Here is a 25,433-nt window from a genome sequence, read left to right as displayed (position 1 = left end):
ATCCCTTGAATGATTTGCTCCAGATTCCTCTCTGAGGCAAGTCAACAATTATGAAGCAATTGAATAAAGGGTAGTAATTATCAGGTTCTTACTGGCTGCCTGACAGCACAACTTTTATGTAGAGGGGTCACCTAAAACTATGACACAGGGAAGTGGAGAAATGATATTTCTTCCTAGCTTCCTCCTCCTCCAGTTTTTGTTATTTATTCAATGTAACTTACATCCTGTTCTTCTACATGTAACTTCCCAATCAACTTACTTGAAGCCAAGAAGCAGAGACAGTTAAGCTGCTCCACCCAATAGCCGTCTTTATGAGGTTGTGTTTCCTGTGAAGCAATCTGCTTTCTCAGAGTAATACATGCCATTCCCTTTTGGAGGGAATACAGTATTGAGAAAATTGTCCAATTGGCTTGCTAACTTACTATCAGTAAGAGATTGCCTTGGAAAAGGCTGAGTTACAGTGACCATTTTTGTTAATAACTTCAAATCATTTACTATCACCGTACTTTGCAGTTTTCAAATTATATAAAGAATTTTATTTACTGACATAACCAAACTGTATTGTTTATAGGAGATTACATAATCCGAGATGCTACACTATCCAATAAGTCCCACCTACCTGTCCTTCCATAAATCTAGTTGCGTCTCTCTGAGGGAGATAATAGACAGTAATCCTTGACTTTCAACTGGTTGCTTAGCAACTGTTACAATGGATACCCCCTTCCCCCAGAAACTACTTACAACCCAGTTCTGAAGTTCAGATAGCCACACCTTTCAAGGCCATGTGACTGCACTTTGGGTGCTCAGCAAGTGGCCTGCATTTACAGCCATTTGCAATGTCCTGGGTTCCCATGACCATAATTTACAATGTTTTTGCAGGAACTGGTATTTCTTTCCAGGTACCAGCAAAAAGTGGCCCATAGTGAACAATGGGTTTTGTTATGATTTTATGACTGCTGCAAAAAAGGTCATAAAATCATGTCATTCATGTGATGACCTTCTTTATAACCATCATGACATATGACTGATTCTTAGGCTCAATTATGGTAGTAAATCCAGGACTATCTATATTTAAATTTCCAGTCTTGAAAATTACCAGTTATCAAGATTACCTGATTTGGGTCCACATCATAGCCATGCTTATTCCCAAGGGTTCTGCCCATGGCTAGGTTGATCACATAGCCCACAATGGCAAGTGAAAATGCTGGGCCAATCATATATTTCCATTTGCCCACTAGTGGAAGTGTGGCAGATGGAAACCTAGAATCAAAAGAATAAATACAAGCTTAATATAAAAGCCCACACATCAGTTTGAAACTAATAAATCAGACTAGGACATTTTGTTTTTAATATGGGAACAAAATTCCATACCAAAATTACAGAAGTCCATATGGATTACATCCGGAATACACCAGATTGAAGAAGTCATTTATGAGCAAAAGTATAGCTGTCAAATGCAATATATTTAAGACTGCAGAAATATCCTCCAGGCACGAGGTTCCCCTCAAGATTCAAATGTCTCCCCCCATCCTATTGGCGTTTCAAGAGACCCTGGCTTTTATCTCAGATCTTTGGTGAACGTGATTGAGCCCTCCTTTCTTTCTTTTACTTTCTTCCTATCTGAATTTGTTCTCTCTGCCATCTTTGCTCATTTGTTTATGGTTTTCCTGTTTTAAATGTTTTTAACAATTAGTAAGTTACCCAGAGTCGTTAGGAGCTGGGTGACATTTACCAGTATGTTTGATTAATTATTAAATTATTATTATATCATTTTTTTGTTTGGTATTTTTCTGAGTTCCCTGAAAGATGTATAGCTAGAGAGGCCCTGTAAGTTTAATATTTTACAAACAATAACTAGGCATCTGCATTACTAAGGCTCAGTGTACAGTAATTGCAAAGGTAAAAGTGTCCCTGTCCAGTTGTATCTGACTCTAGGAGGCAATGCTCATCACTGATTCTTGGCCAAGGGAACCAGCATTGTCCAAAGACATTTTTAATGGTCATGTTGCCAGCATGGCTATATGCCAAAGGTGCACGAAGTGGTACCTATTTATCTACTCACATTTCCATGCTTTCAAACTGCTAGCTCGACAGGAGCTGATGCAAGGAATGAGAGCACTCCCTGTTACATGGCACTCAGGTTGTCAACTTTCCAGTTGACAACCTCAGCGTCTTTAACTGCTGAGCTATCTCACCCCTCTCAGTGTTCAGCAGCCTTAATAAAATAGCTGTAGCTATTGAGCTACACTAAACCCTTATGACTTTCTCAGTGTAGTGATATATACAGTAGGTTTTGATCCCGTAAGTAGAAATTCCATAACAATATTAATAGTTCCAGCAGAGATGGTGTATGGACATGAAAAATGTAGCATAAAAGCAGTGCATGAATTAACCAAAGAACATCCAAAGATCTATGTTTATCACAATCTTCTTGAAATTACCCAAAAAGCAATGAACTGGGAAAGAGTAGTTTATTGGATTCCCAGTATTTCCTTCGGCACAGCAATGCAGGCAGTGTAAATTTATAATTAGAGCATGATAATGAGTTGTTGCCTGCTTTACATAGCAATAATTAGTATGCACATTTTAATTATGCTATGTCTGTAATTTATTAGTGGATTGACTCATTGTCATTCAAGCCTTGCAGATATTAGCACTTTTAGTCTGCCCTACTTTCTACAAAATTCTATGTTACTCCTAAACCTAAACCTAAATTATGATAAATGCAGCCATTGGAAATTCTAAGTTAAATCTGACTTGTTTTCAAAAAGATTCATCATTTCCTTCCTGATACTGTTTTCTTAATTAGAACCATCCTCTAATTCAGGGGTCCCCAACCCCCAGTCTGTGGACCAGTATCGGGCTGCCAGCAACTGATCTGCACAAACAAGCAAAGCCCTATCTGTGGGATGCAGGCACACAAAACCACGCACCCTCCGGTCCGCAGAAAAACCTCTCTTCATGGAACCGGTCCCTGGTGCCCAAAAGGTTGGGGACCTCTGTTCTAACTCTACTATTTTTAATTCATCTTCATTTTAATTTGTGATGTTATATATACTTTAATTCTTACTCAAGAAACATCTAGCTTAGTAATGCAACAAATACAATAGCTCTAAAGAGATAGCTTTATTAGCATATTCCTATTTGGAGGGGAATAATATTTACTTACCCCATATTAATAAGTCCAACAATTGGCATGTCATATTTCTCAGGCATATTAAAACTTCCAGAAATGACCGTAGCCACAATGACCTGAAGCCAAAGCATAAAAGATTTTAGCTTAGTCAGGTCTTCTTGTGATGTTAATCAGCATTGAAACTGCATTCTTTCAGAATATAATGCATGTAATAGCTTATATGTTTGAAAGGGATTCAATTTATAATATAAATTGTTACTCAAAGTTCATGAAATGTTGTGGTGTGATCGAGAACCTCAAGCACTCTCTTTTTCAAGGTTCATAAAAGTTAATGACTTTATATGAAAGAAGAGTTAAGTTTACTTCCTCTTCTTTATTGAAAAAAGTATTTATTACCTCATCAAGACTGCCATAGTATCAATCTTTGCTCATTAGTTTCATTTTTAAAACAAGGGCTATATGAAAAATGAATAAAAATATATTGTACTAAAGCATAAATCTCTCATGTACTAATTAAAAATGACTTCTGCATATATGCTTTGCTACACCATTAAGTTGTTAACATTTCAGTCAATTCACCTAAGTAGGAAAGTAAGGAAAATTAATCTGCAAACTATAGCTTTACTGATGCAGTTTAAAAACTGCATTTGTCTTTTTTGCAACATATCATACTATGGGCTCCTACATAATACTAGTCCAAGAACATTTCACAAGTACTATTACTTGCAAATATTTGCTAACTGAGTGAAGATAGTTTCATTTTTCCCTGCTAAATTTTATTTTATGATTTCAATTCATTCATATAACCTATAACCATCCTTTTAAAAGTGAGGACATGGTAATCCAAAGATCACTGAGGGACCGAAGACAGTATTGTGGTGAGATCAACAGCTGAATGGTTTTTTTTGGCTGCTAAACTTCTCTGGATAAAGGAGAGATCATGAAATTGCCCACAGACAGCTGCTCCTCATGAGTAAAGTTTAGGAACTAAAATTTCTATGGTTGGTTTGTGAGTGGAGCAGCTGGGAGTTGAGCAATTTTCAGCTAAGCTCACAGCCTCATTGCAGCTTTATAGATACAAACTCTGCTGAACCTCATTTCTTAATCAACTTTGAAAATTGCTTTTTAATTGGTTTTCAGCTATAGAGAACCTTCTGATTAACAAGTTTGATAACATACACTGGGTAAGTTCAGTTTAAACCCAGCAAAATAAGTTTGAAAGAGAAGAGTAAAGGCAAACAACTAGGTGAAATAAGCTGCAAAAGGGTGATTATAATGTTGATTTTGGAAAGTGATAAACAGATTGGGAAGCCAGATAGATTTGAAATATGATTTTTGAAATTGGTTGTGGGATCCTTCCAAGGGAAGATGCTGTTGTTTGGAATATATGAAAGAAAACACGATAATATTGTGATTTAAACATTGGACATCATAAAGAACCAGAGATATCTAAAAATTACAATTAAAGGAGAAGAACACTTATATTTGACACATAATGGAGCAAAATACTTTAACACCTGACATATTCAAGATTATTGTGAGCAATGTATCCAGGAGTTAATCTTAAAAATGACTGCTATTATAGATAACATTTTTAAGAGATGTTGTGGAAGAAGAATAAATTTTATTGGATGTGACTGGAACTACTTTAAAAGTTGATCTGAAAATATATCATCTTATCACTGAAAGAGTGGTATGAGAAAAGATGCTACGTTGGATATACAAATGAAACTGGTTGATGTCAAAAGGATGCAAAAGTGATAAATCAAAACTTGTACAATTTTCTTATATTGAAGTACAAAAAAGAACTATTAAAATTTCAAAGGATTTTGTGAGAAGTGACCAAACAAAAATAAAAAGAAAATAAACTACAAAACATTATTTAAATGGGATTGAAGATCAAGATTGTAAAAAGTAAAGGAAGGTATCTAAAGTGGGTTTATTTGATCAAAGTTAAAATAGTTATTTTATTTCTGGTAAACCTTAACGGATTTAATGGCTGACCAGGACTGAATGACAGAGTTATATGGATCTGTTTATAGATACAAACTGAGATATGGAAGATATTTTTTTTGTTGTATTTTAAGAGAAGGAGATAAGTTGTGAGAATTGTTAACATTTGTAATGAAGAGGAAAATTATTTCTTTATATATTTCTTTTTTTCTTTGCTATGTTATTACTTTTTTGTTTTTCTGCATTTTCTATTTTTTATTCTCTCTCTTTTTAGTTTCTATTAGATTTTATCTGTTAAACTATAATGCTTACTAAATTATTTTTTAAAATCTCATCATTTTGAATTCTGTCTTTCAGAATGTTAATTACCCTACCCTCTTTTGTATTGCCTGTAAATCTGAGCAATGTTTCTTTCATCTTTTCCTTCAAATCATTAAAAATATTGAGGAATAAAAGGTGAAAGCTGGAAATGTGTAGCTCCAAGCCAATACACCTATCAAGTTTAATAAGCATATATATGAACACATCAGCTATGATTTTTGCACTATCTACATACTTGTCATGCACTCAGTCTATATTTATTTAACTGCTTAACAGTCAGGATCTCTTTATTAATATGTAAATTGGTCAAATCTTTGCTGAAATCAGGTTAAATTGTACCTAACACGTGTCCCCAATTTAATAAAGAAATACTCGGACAAAAGATCTGATTAGAGTTGCATGGTAAGACTTGATCTACCCAGATTGGTTTCTGGTAATTACTGCATTGTTCAAGGTGCTAAGAGATGAATCCTATCTGCTGTAGAATCTTTTCAGGTATCGATATAAGATTGATGGTTCTACTGTATATCTTCTTTCTGCCTCTCTTTGCATAATAGGATCATCATTTGCTCCTCTAGTCAACCAGTATGTCACAATTTTCCATATTTCTCAAATATGTAAATTTTGGCCAGATATTAGCTAGTTCCTTCAGGACCCCTGGATACAATTAATCTGACCCAGGAGATTTAAACTCCTTCAAAGAAAAGAGGAATGTTTCCATCTGGCCCAGGCTTCAGCCTTTCCCCTTCATCCTGCTCTTCAACATTTCTTGGAGGAATATAAAATACTGTAGCAGCTAAACAGATCTTCTTTTATCTTTGATACCTACATTTAGGATTTGGTGTGCTGGTATTTCTTGCTCTTCCTTCAGTGGGAGTCCTTCTTTCTGCAGTTCTTAGCATAGTTACCCACCTTAGCTCATGTGAAACTCTAGATTTCAGATATATCTCTGCCTTTCCAAACTATCTATAACTACTCTTTCTTGATGTCCTGGCTCTCTTTCCATTGTCTGCATGTGCCCTTTTCCCTCACTGAATTATTTGTAATTAAATTCCTTTAGGAACTACCATTCATCTTGAGTTTGGCTTCTGTTGGCTTCTTCTGCTATGGAATCCTTCTTATTATATGAGCTTATTAAAATCCACTTTTTCAGGTCCAAAATATATGTTTTAAAAATGCCAGTTTTGTGAAGCAGTTAAGGTCTTGCTTAGAAACCAGGGGACTGTGTGGGGCATGAAATTTGGCTGGATGATTTTGGGCCAGTCATTCCCTATCTCAGCCGAACCCACCTCACAGGATTGTTGTGGGGGGGGGGAATAGGAGAAAAGAGTGTTAGGTATCTTCACCACCTTCAGTTATACATGAAAAAGACTGAACAATAATAACAACCATAATTCTCAATTTGCGCATTGACAAAATTTCCCTATGTCAATTCAGAAGAACAATATTGCTTGAATCCACATATATACTATGAGGATACATTACTATAGCTAGGTTCTTGGGAAGAATTTGATGCAAATGAAGACCAACACCAGTACAGAGCTGGTAGCTGTGATTCCATATTATAGTATATACTACTACTATTTACACTAGAAAACAACCTTCCTTTCCCAAGTCGTTGGGAAGCACTCTGTAGGTTGATAAAAATGCCAAATCCAGTCTAAACATCTGGCTGACTGCGCATTGAATGAATAATAATACCCTAGCCTTATATAGCCACTTCCCAACATTCTTGTTGCATCTAATTTCTCACTTCAGGGATAGATGGACATTTGGTACCTTTCTTCACCTTATAAAGGACAAATTTATTAACAAATCAGGAACTTCTTGAACAACCAAGCTTGGCAGAATTTATTCCCAAACTCCTTAAGTACCCCATCTAGTTAATGCCACTTTCCATCATCCTCATCTTCTCTTTGGTTATGTGGTAACCAAACAGCAGCACAGCTTTTAATTGCTTCTTCACTTCTTTTAACCTAGTTCATTCACCTTGATTTATAGACATGAGTGCATGCTTTTAATTTAGAGTTCAACTCCTTTTCTATTTTTTTATGTTCTTTTTGTACAGATGGTGTTGTATAACCACTGTGTGTCAATCTTAGGATTACATCAGGTTTCCATTGTGGTTTTGCCTATCTGTACCTCAGTTGGTCTTCATTATATGTTTTTGCCTATCTTCACTTCAGTTGGTTTATTTCAGAGCAGTAGCGTATGGACAGTAAAGGCTCTGATGTTATGACCCATCTTTTCTTATTTTTTCTTAGTAAGTTTAATTGTCCCCAGAAAATGCAAATAAAAATCAAAGTGGAGTTGCATATAGTGCCTCCTTAACATCTAATATGATAGGAATGGGTATTCCATATTTAACAAAGTAATTAGACCATAATAATGCAATTTATAAATACACTAATTTCAAAATAGCCTACAGAGGCAAATTCCCAATATGCAAAAATCAGAATATAGTGCTAGAATCTGATGACGATCTAAGAGTTAAACAGGTAGGGTGTTTGCATGGGCTAACATAGTTGAATCTTTAGATCTCCAGATTTACGTTTGATCTGTATCTACAAGAAAAAGTTCTTACTGGGCTCTTGTTCTGAGTTTACTACCATAAGAATAATTTCCACAAAATACTCATTTTATCAGAAACTGTTTTGCTAATTATAGTTATTGAAATTATCAATTTCAATATTTTTGCTATTATTCTGTATCCATTACTGCCTTTCATACGGAACAGGGAAAATTTGGGTAAGAGGTTCCCATATTAGCAAGCAATGCTCATTTCACAGGAATGCAATTCTGGATGGATTACAAACTGAAACCAAAGACATTGTCTGCCAAAATCTGTGCATTTCCCACAGCTCTAATTACACCAATACTCCCTGGATATCAGCACGTACCAGAGACATATAAGCATCTTACTATATTTTTTTTTTAATCGTATTTCAATACTTTAGAATAAAGCTGCGTTACCTGCATGTACATTTTCTACTGAATAGTTCAAGAATGTTGAACCTGGATTCATCGAAATGTAAGTCAATCAAGATCAGCCTCCGCACGCCAATGCTTTATTTTGGATGACCAAAGTCACCCCATATCTGACAATAGTTTTCAGACTGCAATTACAACAAAGATCATGCAGGCTGGAATTCAACATATCTAGGTTGCAATGTATTTGGAATGGCTGCTTTCAATAACTAGGAGCCTCCATAAAATATAAGTGAGCAAGAGTCTACGGAATTGGTATCTCAGTAGTAATCTCATTGTCCAGTGATTTTTATTTATCTACAAAAGTTCTGAAATTATTGTATGTCTTCTTACATTGCCATATGCACTGCACTTTCACTTATAATCACATCAGCATTTCCTAAAAAGAACAACAAAAAGGCATGCTACCTCGGTCTTAAAAGTTCTCTTTTTTTTCAATTTATCTCTGCTTCTGAACAGTACCAATCTCAAGGAAAATAGTACTGGTAGGTGAATGAAAACATTTGTAACTGCTACTTACTATAATGATCTCCATGGGAATTGGGACTCGAATCTTCTTCATATATTTCATATTTAGCTCTTTCACAATGATGAGAAGCACAGAGCTGATCAAAGCAAACACCAGAGAAGCCACATTGGTTTTCGACAGATTTTTGCAAATATCAATAAAGGTCTGGAGGATTAGACAAGAAAAAGAGAGCATGAGGTTTTTCAACATGTCAACTAGGATGAAAAGTATGCTATAGTGTTTGTTAGTCAACATGTAAAGATTGGGGACCATTATTTAACCTAGAAATCTGCATTTTGCATTGGTAGCCAACACTCAAAGCAACAGAAAAAAGTGCAGTTCTGACAGTAGCCAACTCTGAGTTAATTAAAAGGTCAGTAAACAGGGCCTGAACAGACAGGATGTATTTAATCTAACCTGAACATCCTGCTGAGACTTTAGAAGAAAATTCGAGGCTCACAACAGGTAACTGAGAAACTCCAAAACTCTGTGAGGGCTTTTGCCTAATCCTTTATAATTAAAATGAACTAGAATTAATTGTAACTGTCTGTTATTTGTAAGCTCATTCCTTAATATTGCAAAAACCTTGGCATTTGGAGTCTTAAGGTTCAGGAGTTGCCCAGAAAGAGAACAGGTTCCAGGCAAAATGTTGCTTATTTGTTCTGTTGCGGTAATTTGGGAAAAATTCATATAATAAAATTGAAATTTTGGTATAAGATTTGGCAGACAATGGAATCCTATTTTTTTTCTCCTGGCTTCAGACTTTATTCTTTCTTTTATTTAAAACAACAATAACCATGCTTAAAAATAATGTTATCAACAAATATTTAAAATAATGAAAAAACATCTAAGAACAGAGAAACAAAAAGTCTCGAAAACAATTTTTGTTCAAGAGCAAAAAGTAAAATAATTGGAAGTTAATGTAAATACACTATAATACTATATTCAATATTTCCCTCAATTTTTTTAAAAAAACAGAAGTACCCTATTGTTATTGTGTTCTAAACAGTAGACACCAGATGCCATTAATACATCCTTTAAATGTTTATTCAAGACTTTGTTGCTATGTTAATTTTTCAACCAATGCATTATTAGCTACCATTGGCTCAAAGAAAATGGACTTTCCTTTTCCATTATTTTGGTATGATATACAGTATATGGTAGCTAATAACAAGCAATCAATTAATTCTTTTTAGTAAGGAATAAATATAAACAATTATACTTTTTAGAAAAATGGAAATAAAACTACATTAGTATTAGTAATTACAGACCACTGTGTCCAACTTCTTATGTAGCTTTCAGTCAACACGAGAAATTTAAATAACTATTGCTACCTTGAAAATGAATATGTATCAATTTAATGACAGCCCCCTTAAGCATCCTATTGGTTAAAGCAATAATATTTTCTTTCATAAATATTTGATTCTCATATAGTTTAGTTACTTGGGTTTTGAAGTAAGAAGAAACTATTTCATCGCCATTATTAATGATTTCGTATTATACTTCCGTTAATTCCTCTCTTTGTAGAGTGTGTTGCAGCAGTCTCCATAAGCTCTTGCTACTTTCATCAGAATTGTGGCAGCAATGTCACAATATCATGTAGCAAGCTCTGCCCTTTGGGGTATGAGTGCAACATAGGGATATATATAGAAAAGGGGAGGAGCTTGTGTTGTGATACAGATTGCATTACTCTGAAACCATCCTGCCCCCTAGCCTGCTGCTCCTACAGAGGACACTGATAAGTTGGTTCTTCCTGGGTCCATCCAGTGGGCATTTATCTTTGGGGAATAATCCATGACTATAATTCCACATTTTGTATTCCATGTACCTTGGCCTATAGTCATGCTGGCCACATGACCATGGAAGTGTCTTTGGACAATGACAGCTCTAGAACTGGACACAACTGGATGAGGGAAACCTTTTCCTTTACCTTTATATGGAAATAGGTGAAACTCCCAATTTTTGTAATTGAGTCAAAATTTCACTTAAATATTTTAAAACTGGTGAAAGTTAGAGAAGATAATTGTGGAGAATCAAAGATAAATAGAATGTAAGGAAAATGCCTTTATTTTTCCTCAATAAATCTCTATCCTTCTTTGGTTCTAATTTCTTTCTTTCTTGCCTCAATCATATGCAGCCCCTGACAAATGCCAGCTATTTGTGTGCTACTCTTGATCCCAGCGATGTACACCCAATCTTGTAAGATACAGCAGTAATCATAGTATCAGCCTCACTTACATAGACAATGGCAAAGGGTCCTGTGTAGGCTTCAATCTTCAGACCAAAAATATACTTGAGAACCGAGACGAGGATCTGTAGACCAGCTGCTGTCATGAAACCCCTAATGAAGGATTCTGAAAGGTAGATGGCTACAAAGCCGAACTGCACAAATCCCAGGCATATCTATGGACAGAGAGATGGTCAGGCATGTCAGATTACAATAATAAATAGAATTTATCAGAGAAAGAGACTGCAGATAATAAAAAATTGGCATAACAACTGTTGTGTGGAAAGTTATGCTACAGGTAGTCCTTGAATGACTTTTTTGAAGATGTAGAAGACAGGATTCCTGGGTCACACCAATTTTTAAGTGCTATGAAACATGGGAAAGAGCATGCCCATTAATTTGTGTTTCAGGTCTACTGTTCTAATGGTAAAAATCTTTGATGTATTCTCTTCTTCTTCTTCTCCTATTCCTACTATCTATTACCTACTCCTTGGTAAGCTAGGAAAAGTGGAATAGACAACATCATCACCAGTTGGATCTGTAGCTGGCTGACAAACCATACTCAACGAGTAGTCCTCAATGACACTATATCCACATGGAGAGAAGTAAGCAGTGGGGTACCACAAGGTTCCGTCTTAGACCCAGTACTCTTCAATATCTTCATAAATGATTTAGATGAGGGAATTGAAGGGGAACTCATCAAATGTTCAGATGACACCAAACTGACAGGAGTAGCCAACACCCCCAGAAGACAAACTCAGGATCCAAAAAAATCTTGACAAACTTGAACAATGGGCCCTATCCAACAAAATGAGTTTCAATGTGGAGAAAAGCAAAGTCTTACATTTAGGCAGGAAAAACCAAAGATATAAATACAGATTGGGCAAGACCTGGCTTAAAAACAGTAACTGTGAGAGGGGCCTTGGAATTCTAGTGGACGATCACTTGACCATGAGCCAGCAGTGTGCAGCAGCAACCAAAAAAGCTAATACAATCCTGGGTTGTATAAACAGAGGCATAGAATCAAGATCACGCAAAGTATTTGTATCGCTTTATAAAACCCTAGTAAGACCATACCTGGAATACTGCAGCCAATTTTGGTCACCCTATCACAAAAAAGATGTTGAGAGTTTGGAAAAAAATTCAGAGAAGAGCAACTAAGATGATCAAAGGCCTGGAGACTCAAACATACGAAGAATGGCTACAGGACTTGGGTTTGGCTAGTCTAAAGAAAAGAAGAAATAGGGGAGACATGATAGCAGTGTGCCTGTATCTGAGGGGCTACCACAAGGCAGAGGGAGGCTGGTTTTTCATCAAAGCACCAGAGGGAAGGACAAGAAACAATGGTTGGCAACTGATCAAAGAGAGAAGCAACCTGGAATTAAGGAGAAAATTCATGACAGTGAGGACAATCAACCATTGGAACAGCTTACCCCCAGAATTCGTGGGCGCTCCATCACTGGAGATTTTTAAGAAAAGACTAGACATTCACCTGTCTGAGATGGTATAGGTTCTCCTGCTTGAGCAGGGGGCTGGACTAGACCGCCAAGGTCCCTTTCAGCTGTATTCTATTCTATTCTATTCTATTCTATTCTATTCTATTCTATTCTATTCTATTCTATTCTATTCTATTCTATTCTATTCTATTCTATTCTATTCTATTCTATTCTATTCTATTCTTCTCCACCTCCTCCTCCACTCTTCCTCCTACTCCTACTCCTCATTATTTTTATCATCTGCCTGTCTGTCTGTGACATATAAATTGATAGATCTCCCATTATGCAGCAAGTATTAAAACTATATTTCAGCCAAGATAGGGAAGAATTCAGATTTCAATACTTCCTTAATTCTCATAAGAGGAAGCACATTGCATAAAGTACATCAAAGTATGCAGTGGAGGAATACAGATAAGGACAATAAAACTAGTGATGGGGAACATATAGATTTCCAGTTGTTGATAAACTACAACTCCTTGTATTATTTACTATTAGTCATGTTTTTGAGGGCTATTGGGAATTGTAATTTAGCATCAACTGGAGATCCATATGCATCCCACTCCGATTGCAAATCCTATTGGACATTCAGTCACTGGAATTGTAGGTCACATGGACATTTCCTATAGTTTTCTATGCAAAGAACTCTTACTTGTATTAAAGCTGTCAGACAAGCCAAGGTGGCAGAGATCTCCAGTCTGGCTGCTTCCATGGCTGTGTTGTTAACCATAATTTCCTTAGCTGTGTGGTTAAAATATTGAAATTCAGAATCCGGAGCCAGTTCATGGCAGACATTTCCTACGATAATACTGATGACTGCAAATGTACCTGTTTGGAAACACATATGAAACTTATCTTACATTTGTAAGCTGAGTACCTTCTCATATTATAACTAGTCTGTAAATAACTGGCAATCCCAAGTTTGTATAGATCAATCTTCTTCAAGCTGATGCCATCAATGTACATTAGATTTAAATCCCTTAATTAACAACCAAATGTCCTTTGAAGTACAATATATCTGGATTGCATTTAAGTTAGTAGTTATTTGGTAATTGATTACACTCAAAAGGAAGTTCTTTGACTCAGCTCTGGCTTTAATCATAATTAAGAAACCAATAATTTACAGTTGTTTCATGAAAGCATTTGAGATAGCAAACTGAGAAAAAACACCCAGATAATATAATTTCATTCACTAGGATTACATACATGTAATATATATAAATAAATATTAAACTGGAAAATGAAATCTTACCTGGGACCATCTGAGGAATACCTCCTAGCAAAAAATAGGTAATCAAAGGAAAGAAAGAAGAATAGAGCCCATTGACTGGAGGTAGGTTGGCCAGCAGAGCAAAAGCCATGCCTGAAAACAAACATGAAGAACATATCAAATCTTCCTTCCTACAATTACACTCAAGATCACATAATGCAAAAATATGACATTCTCAGCATGAAAAGATCTGCTTTCCAGGGATCATCTTGTGATGAATATTTTATGGAAGGAGCTATAGATCTATTCAGAAATGAATTATAACATGATACTATGTGGCACTATTAGTCTTTCGAGATAATTTGTCTGCTTGGTGTTTGTCTACTTGGAGCTTGTTACAGAGTTGCAATGAAAATTAGTGTATAGACTGTATGTGATTGATTGTAAATCTGTATGTTGCCCAGCCTTAATTATTGGAGGCAAAGTAACAGAACGGTGATAGATGTTGGGGTTGTGTTCTACAAAAAGCAGGATAAGGGTGAAATTACAAAAAATTAGAAGTGAATATATTTGGCATTACAAAACAATTCATATAGACCCATCCATATTACCTATATGAATCTACCCACTAATGTTTGAATAATATGGGAAAGGCAAGTTTCACCTTGAGGTACTTGAATAGTTCCAGCACTTACTCCACCAAGGACATCAGGCACAATGTAATCTCTGATTTTGTATTTTGGAAGCCATACAAGTATGGGAAATAGACTGTAAAGGATGAGTTTGAGTCTAGATGGTGAACATCTGAAAAGACATTAATAGGAGATATTTACTATGAGGTTTGTTCTGTAACATGGGAAGGCAGATGTTTATTTATTATCAGAACATGCAGCTAGAGCAAAGAGCTACCATTTCAGGTTTGTTTTCACCACCCACACAGCACTGGCATAAATCATAGAAGGCACAATGGAAAATGCCTTTCTCCTATTATTCATAATTATGCAATAGTGGTGAATATCTGTAGCTAGGGTGTTGGATGGGGGTGAAGGTTCATTCTGCGAGCTCGTGAGCTGGTTTCCAAATGTTTCAGCGGAGTTTAGGGGATGTCAGTGTCAGTGTTCTGTTTATAAGGGCTTCAGGTATGGGTGTGTCAATGACAAGATCCTCACTCGATACATCCACACCTGAAGCCCTTATAAACAGAACACTGACACTGACATCCCCTAAACTCCGTTGAAGATGTTGTTGTTGTTAATTGCGAAGTCGTATTCGACCCATCGCGACCCCATGGACAACATTCCTCCAGGTATTCGTGTCCTCTACCATCTTCTGGAGTCCATTTAAGTTCACACCTACTGTTTCATGACTCCATCCAGCCATCTCATTCTCTGTCGTCCCCTTCTTCTATTGCCCTGTTGAAGATGTTACCTAGTCTGATAACGAAACATTTTGAAATCAATCCACAAGCTCGGAGAACAAACCTTCAACTTCATTCATAATTATCATCACATTATATATATATTGCCCTGAATCCAGGTTTCATCAGATTCCAGAGGATATCATATCTGGGCTAAGTTTTGAATTGTTTTTGCATACTAAAATTTAAAACCAAATCAAAATTTAGCAAAACGATTATATCTAGGATATTACTGCGAAATTAAAGATCAATTGTTCTAATAAGATCCTATCTTACCAATTCAAGGAAGCATAGTACAACATATTCAGTAAATTAGCTAAGAGAACAAAATAGTCCTAAGTAGACTATTCAGAAATGGAACAGAAAAAAAAAATCAGTTGGATATAACAGCCCTTAGCAGCCTAGTTCTGTCAATGTTTACTTCAAAAGAAACTCAGTTACTTTAGTACAGCCTTCTACCCAGAATTTGTTGGACTGAGTCAGAACAGTAATAAGTACAGGTCTCCCAAAGCTTGGTTAGAGAGGCTTTTAGAGGCCTTATTTAATCTCACCTTTTAACCTAGAAATGCACAAATTTGAACCTAGCAAAGCACATGCTCCATTACATAGTTAGTGTTAGCATGCATAGGATTATAACTTATTCCAGTAATAATGTACTGCTCTACTACACTGATTACACACAGATAGGATCATTATAAAATCCTTTACTGTAGAGTATTTAAATTTAAGGTGTAAAGAAACAGTGATATTTCAACAGCAATGTTAATGATAGCAGTTGTAACTCTTAATTCAGTGTAAGTGCTGCATTACTATAATGGTTATGGTATAAATTAGAATAAGGGAGTAGTGGTGGAGGAAGTCTATTATTCTCCATGATTAAACTCCACACTATAAAATAGTAATCTCAATCCAGCTGCTTTAATAAATCAGTGAGGAGTTCAAGATGATTGTTTTCTTCCTTCTCTTTAATCTCATCTGTATGCAGGATAGGCTTCTAATTGACTCAGCAGCCCAACATGGCACTTCAGCAATGCTGATCAGAGTATTACAACTCACAGATAAGATACACACAATATAAGTCTGTTCACACCAATGTGATCCTATAGTTAGAGAACTAAGAGAAGTAAATCAGTTTCTGTACTAAACAAATGCCAAACTTGCATAGAAACCATTATGCACAAATCACTCCAGCGATCAATAAATATCATCAGAAAAAAGCTGAAGAAAAAACAGTTAATGCTGAAAGCATAAGGAGTTAATCACAGCTAAAGAAGTCCTTCAACCTCAACTAGGTTTCCTGGTTAAACATGAAAGCTGTCAGGCTTTTAATTTTCAATAACATTGGTAATAAGTGGCAATAATTAAGCTACTGCTTCTTTTGGTTAAGCATTAATATAACAAACGTAAGAGGTGTGTTGTACATTTGCTACCAAAATGGGTTCTTTTCGACTAAGAATCTAAAGTAGCTCTGATCATGTATCTATGAGATCATTCAGAAAGCAATTATTTATTTGGCATAATTCCATCGCTGTCCACTTAAGAGACCATTCAATCAGATTGGGTACCACCCAAATCTAAAGTCAACATGGGAATTGCTGTGTAGTTTAAAGTAATGCATCCAGTTTACTTAAGTAAAGCTAGTTCGGTTATGCCTATATTTAACTGACATCTAGCAAAAGCTTACATCAATGACATGCATACAAGTCACAACAGTAGAAGCATACTATTCAAATAATAATAAAAAATGCTCTTGCTACAGAATCCGGTTGTTAATTTCATATTTCTTGCACTTGAATTATACTATTATTGATATTCTGTATTTTGCATTAAATTGGGTATGTTCTTTCTTCTCTTTAAAACAAAGTTGAAAACTCAGAGGGTAACTAGGCATGCATACAATATCCCCAATATAAAATATTTTATTAAGTATGAAGGACAAATGTAAACACTTATTTGTCTATGCTTGGTTGTAAAATAGAGATCAAGCCAAGTTTCTATTGCCAGGAATTAGGGTTGATGGAAAGGATTTTTTTTTTCTTATATGAAAGGCTGGGTTAATGAAGATAGATGGTGAGATAGATGTCACAAAGCAGAAGGCTGCATGGCTAATTTTGGTGATGGACTGATCAAAACTCACCTTTTGCTCTGACCTCTGTTTTTGCCTGAGACTCCTTCTTTCCTTAAAGCCTTTTAGACTGTAGGCTTCAGGGCAAAGACAGGAGGTCATTTATTTTGTTATGTGTACCACACCCCATTTCTTCAGGTGAACTACAAATAATACCACACTAAGAAACTGTAATACAGCTTGGAAATTTTCTTATGTATTTTGACCCACATTTTTTGAAAAGAACTAAATGTAAAAATGTCCATGCCCTGAACCACAAAGCATTTTTGGAAAAAAATAATAATTTAAAACTTGCTTTGAAATAATAAAGGGCAAGAGATTTTTTAAAATATTTTTAAAGGGCTTTGTAGTTTGCACAAATGTCTTTTTGTTCATCAATATTGCTTACTTTTAAAAGTATTCCTGTAATGTATTGGGTGTGCCTGTACCTGTTTGTATATGCACAGATACATACATACATATATATATGAAAAAATTCTTAGGAGCTACTAAACAATATTTTTGTTCTTTCTTAATAAAAAGCATCATATTTACTCAATAACAAATAAAGGCAAATGGAAGGTATGTTGGCACTGAATTAGTACAGCCAGTTCCCTTATCTACAACCTTTATGACGTTCTGTTGATGAAAGTTGGAAAAGTAATTTTGTATTTTCCTCTTTGCATAGTTTGCCTAGTCTAATCTTACTTGGCCTTGGCAATGGGAACATACTCTACTTGTCCTTTACTAAACAATGTCTTATCAGAAAAGAAGAAACCTAGGGCTATTTCCCACATCTTTCCAATGCCTCTAAGATTTGGGTACCTGTGATGCTAAGTCTGCATTATTCCTTTGACTGCAAATTCTGAATGAATTGATTGGGGGGAAAAAATATGGGATTAAATTTACTGGAAAAGATTGCTGGATGAAAGTTAATCTCTTTGCTTTTGGATTGTACAAACCAAAATCTAATGCTAAAGTTTACAGTATCTGTAGAAAAAATCTAGGCGACTAACGCATTTGCCATCAAGAGCTAGGGGATCCAAAAATCTGGAGAGCATGTTTGTTTTACAATCTATAATATCACACTTACCTGAAAAGATTCTTTATTTTCTCTCCAAGGGGATAACTTCTACTTTTCCTGTCAAATTCTTCATCAAAGTAGTTGCTAGAATAAGCTGGACGGTTGATGATGTAGCGTGGCTGAGTTTCAATCATTTTTGCTTCATGAAATCTTTCACCCCAAAGTGAAATGGAAGTCAACTGGAGAAGGAAGTGAGCATCACCAAAAGATGTTAGTAAAATGGGTAGCTTTCTTCTCTTACCCTTATCTCCATTAACTTGGGTTTTAGATTTTCTTTTCCAAGCCCCACCCCTTGTCCTTGCCCTTTCTGCAGAAGCCAGGGATTGGGCCTCTCTTGAGAAATCACTGCCTTAAGGAAGGCCTCCTGGAATTTGAATGGTGTGGGAGGAAGAGCAGGTTCAAAAAACATACACATGGCCAAATGCTGAGCATCACAGTGATGATACTGCTGTGATGACACTGATGTTCTATTGTTAGTCTTGGGCCAGTCTCTCAGTTTCCTCTACCATGGTTTTATCATGAAGAAAATGGGATTAGTGTTTGCTGTACTCTTGTTTCATACATAAATTAGTAACTGCCAAAGTTTCTAAAGCAGTGCCTTGATGATTCTGGTTATATTCAGAGCAGCCATTCCAAGAACTTTAGTATGTATGTGAGCTTCCATTCAGTAAATATGCTTTGGAATGAAGGACAACACAGAAATGCAACAATTTGACCTATTTAAATGATAATAATGCCAATCAATCCAGCTCAACCAGTCCTGTGTCAGTATCAAGGTGTTACCAGTGGCACATAATAAATAAACTCCTTGAGGTATAGGCCTTAATATAAACAAAAGGATCAAAGGAGGGGGAAAGAACACTTTTGCATAATGATAAGCTGGAGTTGGAAGAGAAAATGTTCAAAAATAGAACAAGGATATAGGTGATTATTTTACTATTATGCTTAGGTATTTAAGTGTCTTGTAAATGGGCAAACAATTAAGAAAAGAATTATAAAGTAACTGGAGAAACAGTTCACATAGTTAAATTCAGAGAGCACTGAATTTAAGTCCTCAACTTAGCCACCATTTGAAGTTCTGATGGATCTACTTAGAAGATACCTACCACCCAGATTTGGTCTGATGGTTGCCCCACACATGGTCACATGAGTACACTTTAGGTGCTTGACAACTGAGCCACAGTTATTAGACATTGGGTTGGCAATGAAATCAGTCAGTCCATGTTAGGTCTACCACACAACTTTTTTTTCTTTTTGTCCTTCCTATCCAAGCAGGGAAGGCAATAATCAGTGTCTGCCTGTCTTTTTCTTTTAGGGATTGTTTCATCTTTACCAATTCATAGGTTTTACTCCATGGTTTATCTAACCTGAGTAGACACCAAATTGGTGCCCACAAAAGGCAAATATATGGATTGAAAGGAGAAATACACTTTTAAACAGGCTGGGAAAACATGGGACAAGGAATGTGCATTGTTGGATCATCCCACAAGATAATTAAAAATGGCAGCTGCTGAGCAGTGGATAACATAGGAACCTGGCACCCAACTGAAATGGTTGCACAGAGTAGTGATCAGAAGTTGGGTGGGAGAGATATGCTGGTTTCTGTAGCCAATCAGAGCTTTCATTAGATGAGAAGGCAGTGTGCAAGGACTTCACTTAAAAAGGTCTAACATTGCTTAGATCAGTGGTTCTCAATCTTTTTAGACTGGCGACCCCGGTCATAAGCAGGCGGCGCGCATGCGCGGTGGCGCCCCCTGCATGGCACGCATGCACGGCGCCGCCCCCTGTGTGGCATGCATGCGTGGCACCGCCCTCTGTGCGGCACGCATGCGCGGCACCGCCCCCTGTGCGGCACGCATGCACGGTGCCGTCCCTGCGTGGCATGCATGCACGACGACGCCCCCTGCGCCGCCCCCTGCATGGCGCGCATGCACAGCGCCGCCCCCTGCGCCGCCCCCTGCGCGGCGCGCATGCATGGCACCACCCCCTGCGCCGGCTGAGAAAAAAAATGGCGGATCGCGTTGTTTGGCGACCCCCGTGAAATGGTCGTTCGACCCCAAATGGGGTCGCGACCCACAGGTTGAGAATTGCTGGCTTAGATGGAAGATGGCAATTTTGAAGCAAAAAACAAGTTTCGAATTTGCAACAGGCTGTGAGTAGATGGAGAGTGACATCATATATTCTTTAAGCAGTAGAAGGTGGCCTTTAATGGCAATAAAGTTAGATAAACTCTTATTTTAAAGGTGATTATTTCTTTATTTCTAGGATATCAAGCTAAAATTCCTTGGTTCTGATAATTCAGTACAGGTAGACTTCCTTAACAAATGCCCTGTATAGCAACCATTCATCAATACATAACAAAATATAAAAAAATCACTATGAAATAGAATTGATCACAAAATGTCTGAAAAGGGTTGGAATAAAAATATTAACTAATGTCAATTTGATGTATAATTTTCAAATATCAGATCTTGATAGAAAAAAATTGGGGACATCTGCTTTACAAAATTGGACACTTGGATTTGATTCTGTCCAGTGACTAACTGGCAATACAAAATCTGAACATGGAAGGTTGTTGGAACTGAGAGTAGAGATCGCCTTGATCATTTTTGGAATGGGGAATTTGGGCTGCTTTCTGTTTTGTCAAACTTAAATCCTAAACATATTTAAACCCTTAATGAAAAGTAGACTCCATAGGACACAGGGGAACCTACTTATCTGAAGAAGCATTATTCAGTGCTGCATGACTCTCTTCAGCTGAGAACACCTATTTGTCTTTGCAAAACTTTGGGAGCACTCAAATGAAAGAATTCACCTTGTGACCCCTTTCAAAATTATTATTTTTTACTAGCTGCCAAGTATATTGAAGTTTCCAATATCTATTAGGTGTTCCTAACAAATGGCCTCCTGCATCCCACCCTGAGACTGCCTAGGGGAATGAGAGGATAAGAAAGGGGCAGAAAAGATTGCCAGGGGACAGACAAGTTTCTGCTAGAAGTTTCTGAAATGGCCAACTAATCATGCTGTCACTAAAGGAATTTAGCTCTTTGTCACTCATTTTGGAATTCACACTGAGTGATTTCTCATGAGATGGTAGCAAAGAGATGCCCATGGATTGGGTCCATCTCTTAGAGAATGATGCAAGAGATTCATGAAAATATCTAGAAGAAGTTGCATTTATTTATTTATTTTTGTCATATTTATATAACATATTTTGGAGGTGGTGACCCTTTGAGAGCTGTATGCAACAAAATTTCATGTTAATGTATGCCAATTATTGTACATTCAGAGTGAAAAATAAAGTTATTACTCTATTCTATTATTCTATTCTATTTGTAATGTAAGATAATGAACTGCAGAAGAGCACGCTGGTAAATCAAATGTGAGCAATAATCCTGTGTTTGAAAGACAATTCAAGCTGCTGATTTTTAATTATAAACTAGGATTTCTTTGAGTTTGCCAGATCTGCTTCAGTTCCTGGATGTTGAATATGATTTGGTAAAATTCTTGTGGAAGGATTATTCCCCTTGTATCATTTTCTTTTTATAAAACAATATTTTGAGATGGCTCTTTCTTTCCTATTCTTTATCTGATCACATTGTCAAGTTCAGCCACAACAATACATTCAGATCACTTTTTCATCTCTCCCCTCTGCCCCCCAGCCAACTCTTCAGAATTTCTCTAGAGGAACTAGGCTGATAGGTAGGCTGAAGCCTGATATATCGAAACTGCTTCCAGCATGAAACTAGCCAAATTCTTCTTCAGATTTGGAGAAAGGTGGAAGAACAATCTGAGAGAAGGATAACATTCTTCTCACCATTTCTTGGTATCACTTATCCCAAGATACAGTTTTTTGCCTTATGCATCATTTGTTTCTCACCGTAGGCTTGTGCAGAGTGGATTTGATTATGAAAGATCATTTGAAGTTAATGGGAGTGTAAATTTAACACCTGTCTTCAGTTCTTTAAAACCACCCAATCTTGCCCTAGGGCAGTGATGGCGAACCTTTTAGAGACCGAGTGCCCAAACTGTAACCCAAAATCCACTTATGTATCGTCGGGTGCCTGGTGGGTGTGGCCCATTGGCTGAGTGTGGCCAATTGGCTGGCGTGGCTGCAGTGGTAACAGCAGACTGGATGGGACTAAAAAGTTCAATCAATCAATTCCAACTTTGCGACATCTTTTTTTTTCCTTTGAGAAGTTGAAATTGATTGATTGAAACTTTTTTTTCCCCAGCACGACGGTGGAGGACTAAAGCAAAAAGGTTTTATAAAACCCAGCTGAAGGCCTAGGACTGGGGCGACGGTGCACGTGCCCACAGAGAGGGCTCGCTACCACGGCCCTAGGATCAAATGGCTGCCATCCACAGTTGCCATGCAATCCCAGGAAAAGATGTATTTGCTCTAAGCAGTTGCAGTTGGGCACTAAATTTGCTTCCATCACTTCCAGCACCTTTTTGGAACTGAATTGAAGCACTACACAACCCTAGTATTTTTGTTCTTTGCCTTTTTACTATTACAGTTGCAGCATTCCAAAAGATTCCAATAATTATAGGCAAATGGAATTTGATTGACACCCAGCCCTGTTTATCCTCATATTTGGTTCCTTGGGTTGTTTTCCATCAGAACCTAAATATTCCCTTTCCATGAACTTGCCACCTATCTGAAAGCCTGAGACTGGTATAAGGGACAATGATAATCTGATCATAAAATGAAGACAAATCTTGTGATCACTGCATCCAATTTTCTTCAGTATTCCTAATATTTCCAAATATTAATTCCCAATCATTCCTTTCTTGCCTGATTTGCTTTGTTTGCAACAATCCGTAGAACAGTGGAGTGCTGAATAAAAGTTGGCAACATTTTACAGAGATTCTAGAATCAGAATAGATTCTGATGGTCAGCTTGAATAAATAAAAATGTATCCCCAATTTTCTCTGGAGCGTATCTTGTTTTTTATTTCAGCTTCAGTGTCCTCTATCGCATGGTTCCTAATTCATTCTGAAATCTGTAAAGTTTCAACTTGTGTTTAATCTAGGGAAAGGCCATTGATAAGACTAACTCAAAACCTGACTCTTAGTGATGTTGACATCCTTGGCCTGTTTGTTTTAGGGGGAGTTTTAACCATGGGACTTTGTTATCTTTCTGTTGCTTGCCTTTCTTCCATTATTTCTGCTTTGTTCTTTGTTGTCAAGAGCATCTGGTATCACTTTGATTGGAAGGAAAGTCTTTAAATGTTCTACATTTGAACTTGTATAACACAATCGAATGCTCTATTGGGGGAGATGAAATAAGTATAAATGGTTTTAAAGTGTTATATTGTGCTCATGAAGATAAGGTTCAGCCAAATTTATAAGCTTGATCTAAGCATAAAAATGCCTAAAAATGCTTAGGGATGTATTTTAATGACACTTCTGGGAAGTAAGAAACTGAAGTATTTTGGGAGTGATAGAACTTCTGGAATACATTTTAATACATCTCTCTTGCTCAAAAATTATATGGAATTTCCAAATAAATTGTTTTCTATAGTTTTCCAATGTTCCCCACCTCTTCTATCACTTTTTAGTGCATAATAGTTTATGATTGGTGATAATATCAGGCTTCTGTTCTAAAGTGTCATAGGAATTTACAGCTAAAACTATGCACACTTACTTGGGAAAAATTGTATTCATTTCAGTAGCAGTAGTTTATGGTTAAATGGATGATCAGGCTACTGAAGAATCTAAGGAATGTACTTGTAGCAAATACAGATTTAAGTATTAAAATATTACAAAATAAGAATACTGTTTGAAAGGAATGTGAAGTTCTCTATTGCATTTTGTTTCTGCTGAATCTATGGCTATGGCTAATGAATAGCAGTCATCCTCTCTCATTTAGAAAGATAAAATTTAGATCTCATAAAGTAGAAGCTGGCAAGCTGATTTGCTCCAGATGTTATAGACAGCTTCCAAAAGTATATGACTATTGGTGCAGATTGTATGATTGATTCAAACCATCTTGAATGCTTCAGGTTTTCTATGGTTGTATTGCACATGTACATGTTTATGTTATTATGTCTCTATTAGAATCTCTTGGTATTCAAGTACAAAAATATAATATTCAGCAAAATATTGCTGGTTATTGGCATAGTTTATTGGTATGAATGTAGTAGTTGTAAGTATGTATATATGTAAATATGTGAGTAGTTATTAAGTGTGATTCTTTCCTGGAATTTAATATTTAGAATGTTCAGAACATGTTCAGCCCAGTTTTCAGGCCAATTGTGTACAGGAATTGGATTATGAACATTTGGTGGCCTAGCTGCATGGATTATTAAAGTTTCCATCACAGAGTTGCATCTGATTGTTGTTTTGATTTCTTGGCTGCATTCCCATTGGGCTAATTATTGGGTAGTTGACCTATATATTCCTCATAAGAGTCATCTGTAAAGACGTGGTTTGCTTCCTATTTTATGTTGCTTTGCACTGCTATAATCGTCAGGATTCCACTAGAGGAAGACATATTTTCACAAGAACAGGGTGTTTTTATTTTGTTTTCCTTGTTGCTATTAGAACAAGACTATATAGAAAATGCTCGTGGATGTTGAACCTGATTCTAGTGACCTGACTGGATGAATCTTCATGCATTTTAGGATGCATATCCTGAAGTCATAGTTGCTATATGCAATTGATTTGCTAAAATATAGTATAGCTTGTATAATACAGACTTAGCTTTAGGTATGAAAACTGAGCCATCTGATTCCCTGAAAATAAAGAGGAATGATCTGTCATTCACTTATTATCTTAAAGATCCTTGATGATCCCTGTTATTCATGAGAAGGTGGAGGACAAAATTGTAAGAGTACATGGAAACTATCTTGAAGGAAGTTTGGCCATAGAAAATCTTCATTTTGGAGGGACTTGATAAACATGTATAGAACTGCTTTATTTTTTCTCAAGTTTTTCTTTGTCCCCATCTTACCATTGCTAATGTTATTATTGAGCCCTTTGAGATA

The 25,433-nt window shown here is 36.4% G+C and overlaps 1 protein-coding gene and 1 long non-coding RNA gene across 2 annotated transcripts in view; one reads left to right on the top strand and one right to left on the bottom strand.

Moving 5' to 3' along the window:
* Window positions 1-25,433, top strand: part of LOC120320047 — a 122,899-nt gene that overhangs the window by 63,647 nt on the left and 33,819 nt on the right. The gene's annotated exons all lie outside the window — the stretch shown is intronic.
* The window catches only part of SLC26A9 (solute carrier family 26 member 9), a 58,599-nt gene that overhangs the window by 19,896 nt on the left and 13,270 nt on the right, over window positions 1-25,433 (bottom strand). Inside the window, exons 2-9 of the mRNA XM_039369466.1 lie at window positions 18,451-18,620; window positions 14,501-14,640; window positions 13,879-13,989; window positions 13,279-13,454; window positions 11,145-11,309; window positions 8,919-9,071; window positions 3,170-3,252; window positions 1,113-1,260 (exon numbers count right to left, since the gene is read on the bottom strand). Coding sequence (XP_039225400.1) covers window positions 1,113-1,260; window positions 3,170-3,252; window positions 8,919-9,071; window positions 11,145-11,309; window positions 13,279-13,454; window positions 13,879-13,989; window positions 14,501-14,640; window positions 18,451-18,575 — 1,101 coding nt within the window. The 5' untranslated portion in view covers window positions 18,576-18,620. The remainder of the gene's footprint in view (window positions 1-1,112; window positions 1,261-3,169; window positions 3,253-8,918; window positions 9,072-11,144; window positions 11,310-13,278; window positions 13,455-13,878; window positions 13,990-14,500; window positions 14,641-18,450; window positions 18,621-25,433) is intronic.

Source organism: Crotalus tigris, unplaced genomic scaffold (assembly GCF_016545835.1).
Source record: "Crotalus tigris isolate CLP2741 ecotype Arizona unplaced genomic scaffold, ASM1654583v1 scf7180000021131.477146, whole genome shotgun sequence".
Lineage (NCBI taxonomy): Eukaryota > Metazoa > Chordata > Lepidosauria > Squamata > Viperidae > Crotalus > Crotalus tigris.
This window is presented reverse-complemented; position numbering and strand designations above follow the sequence as displayed.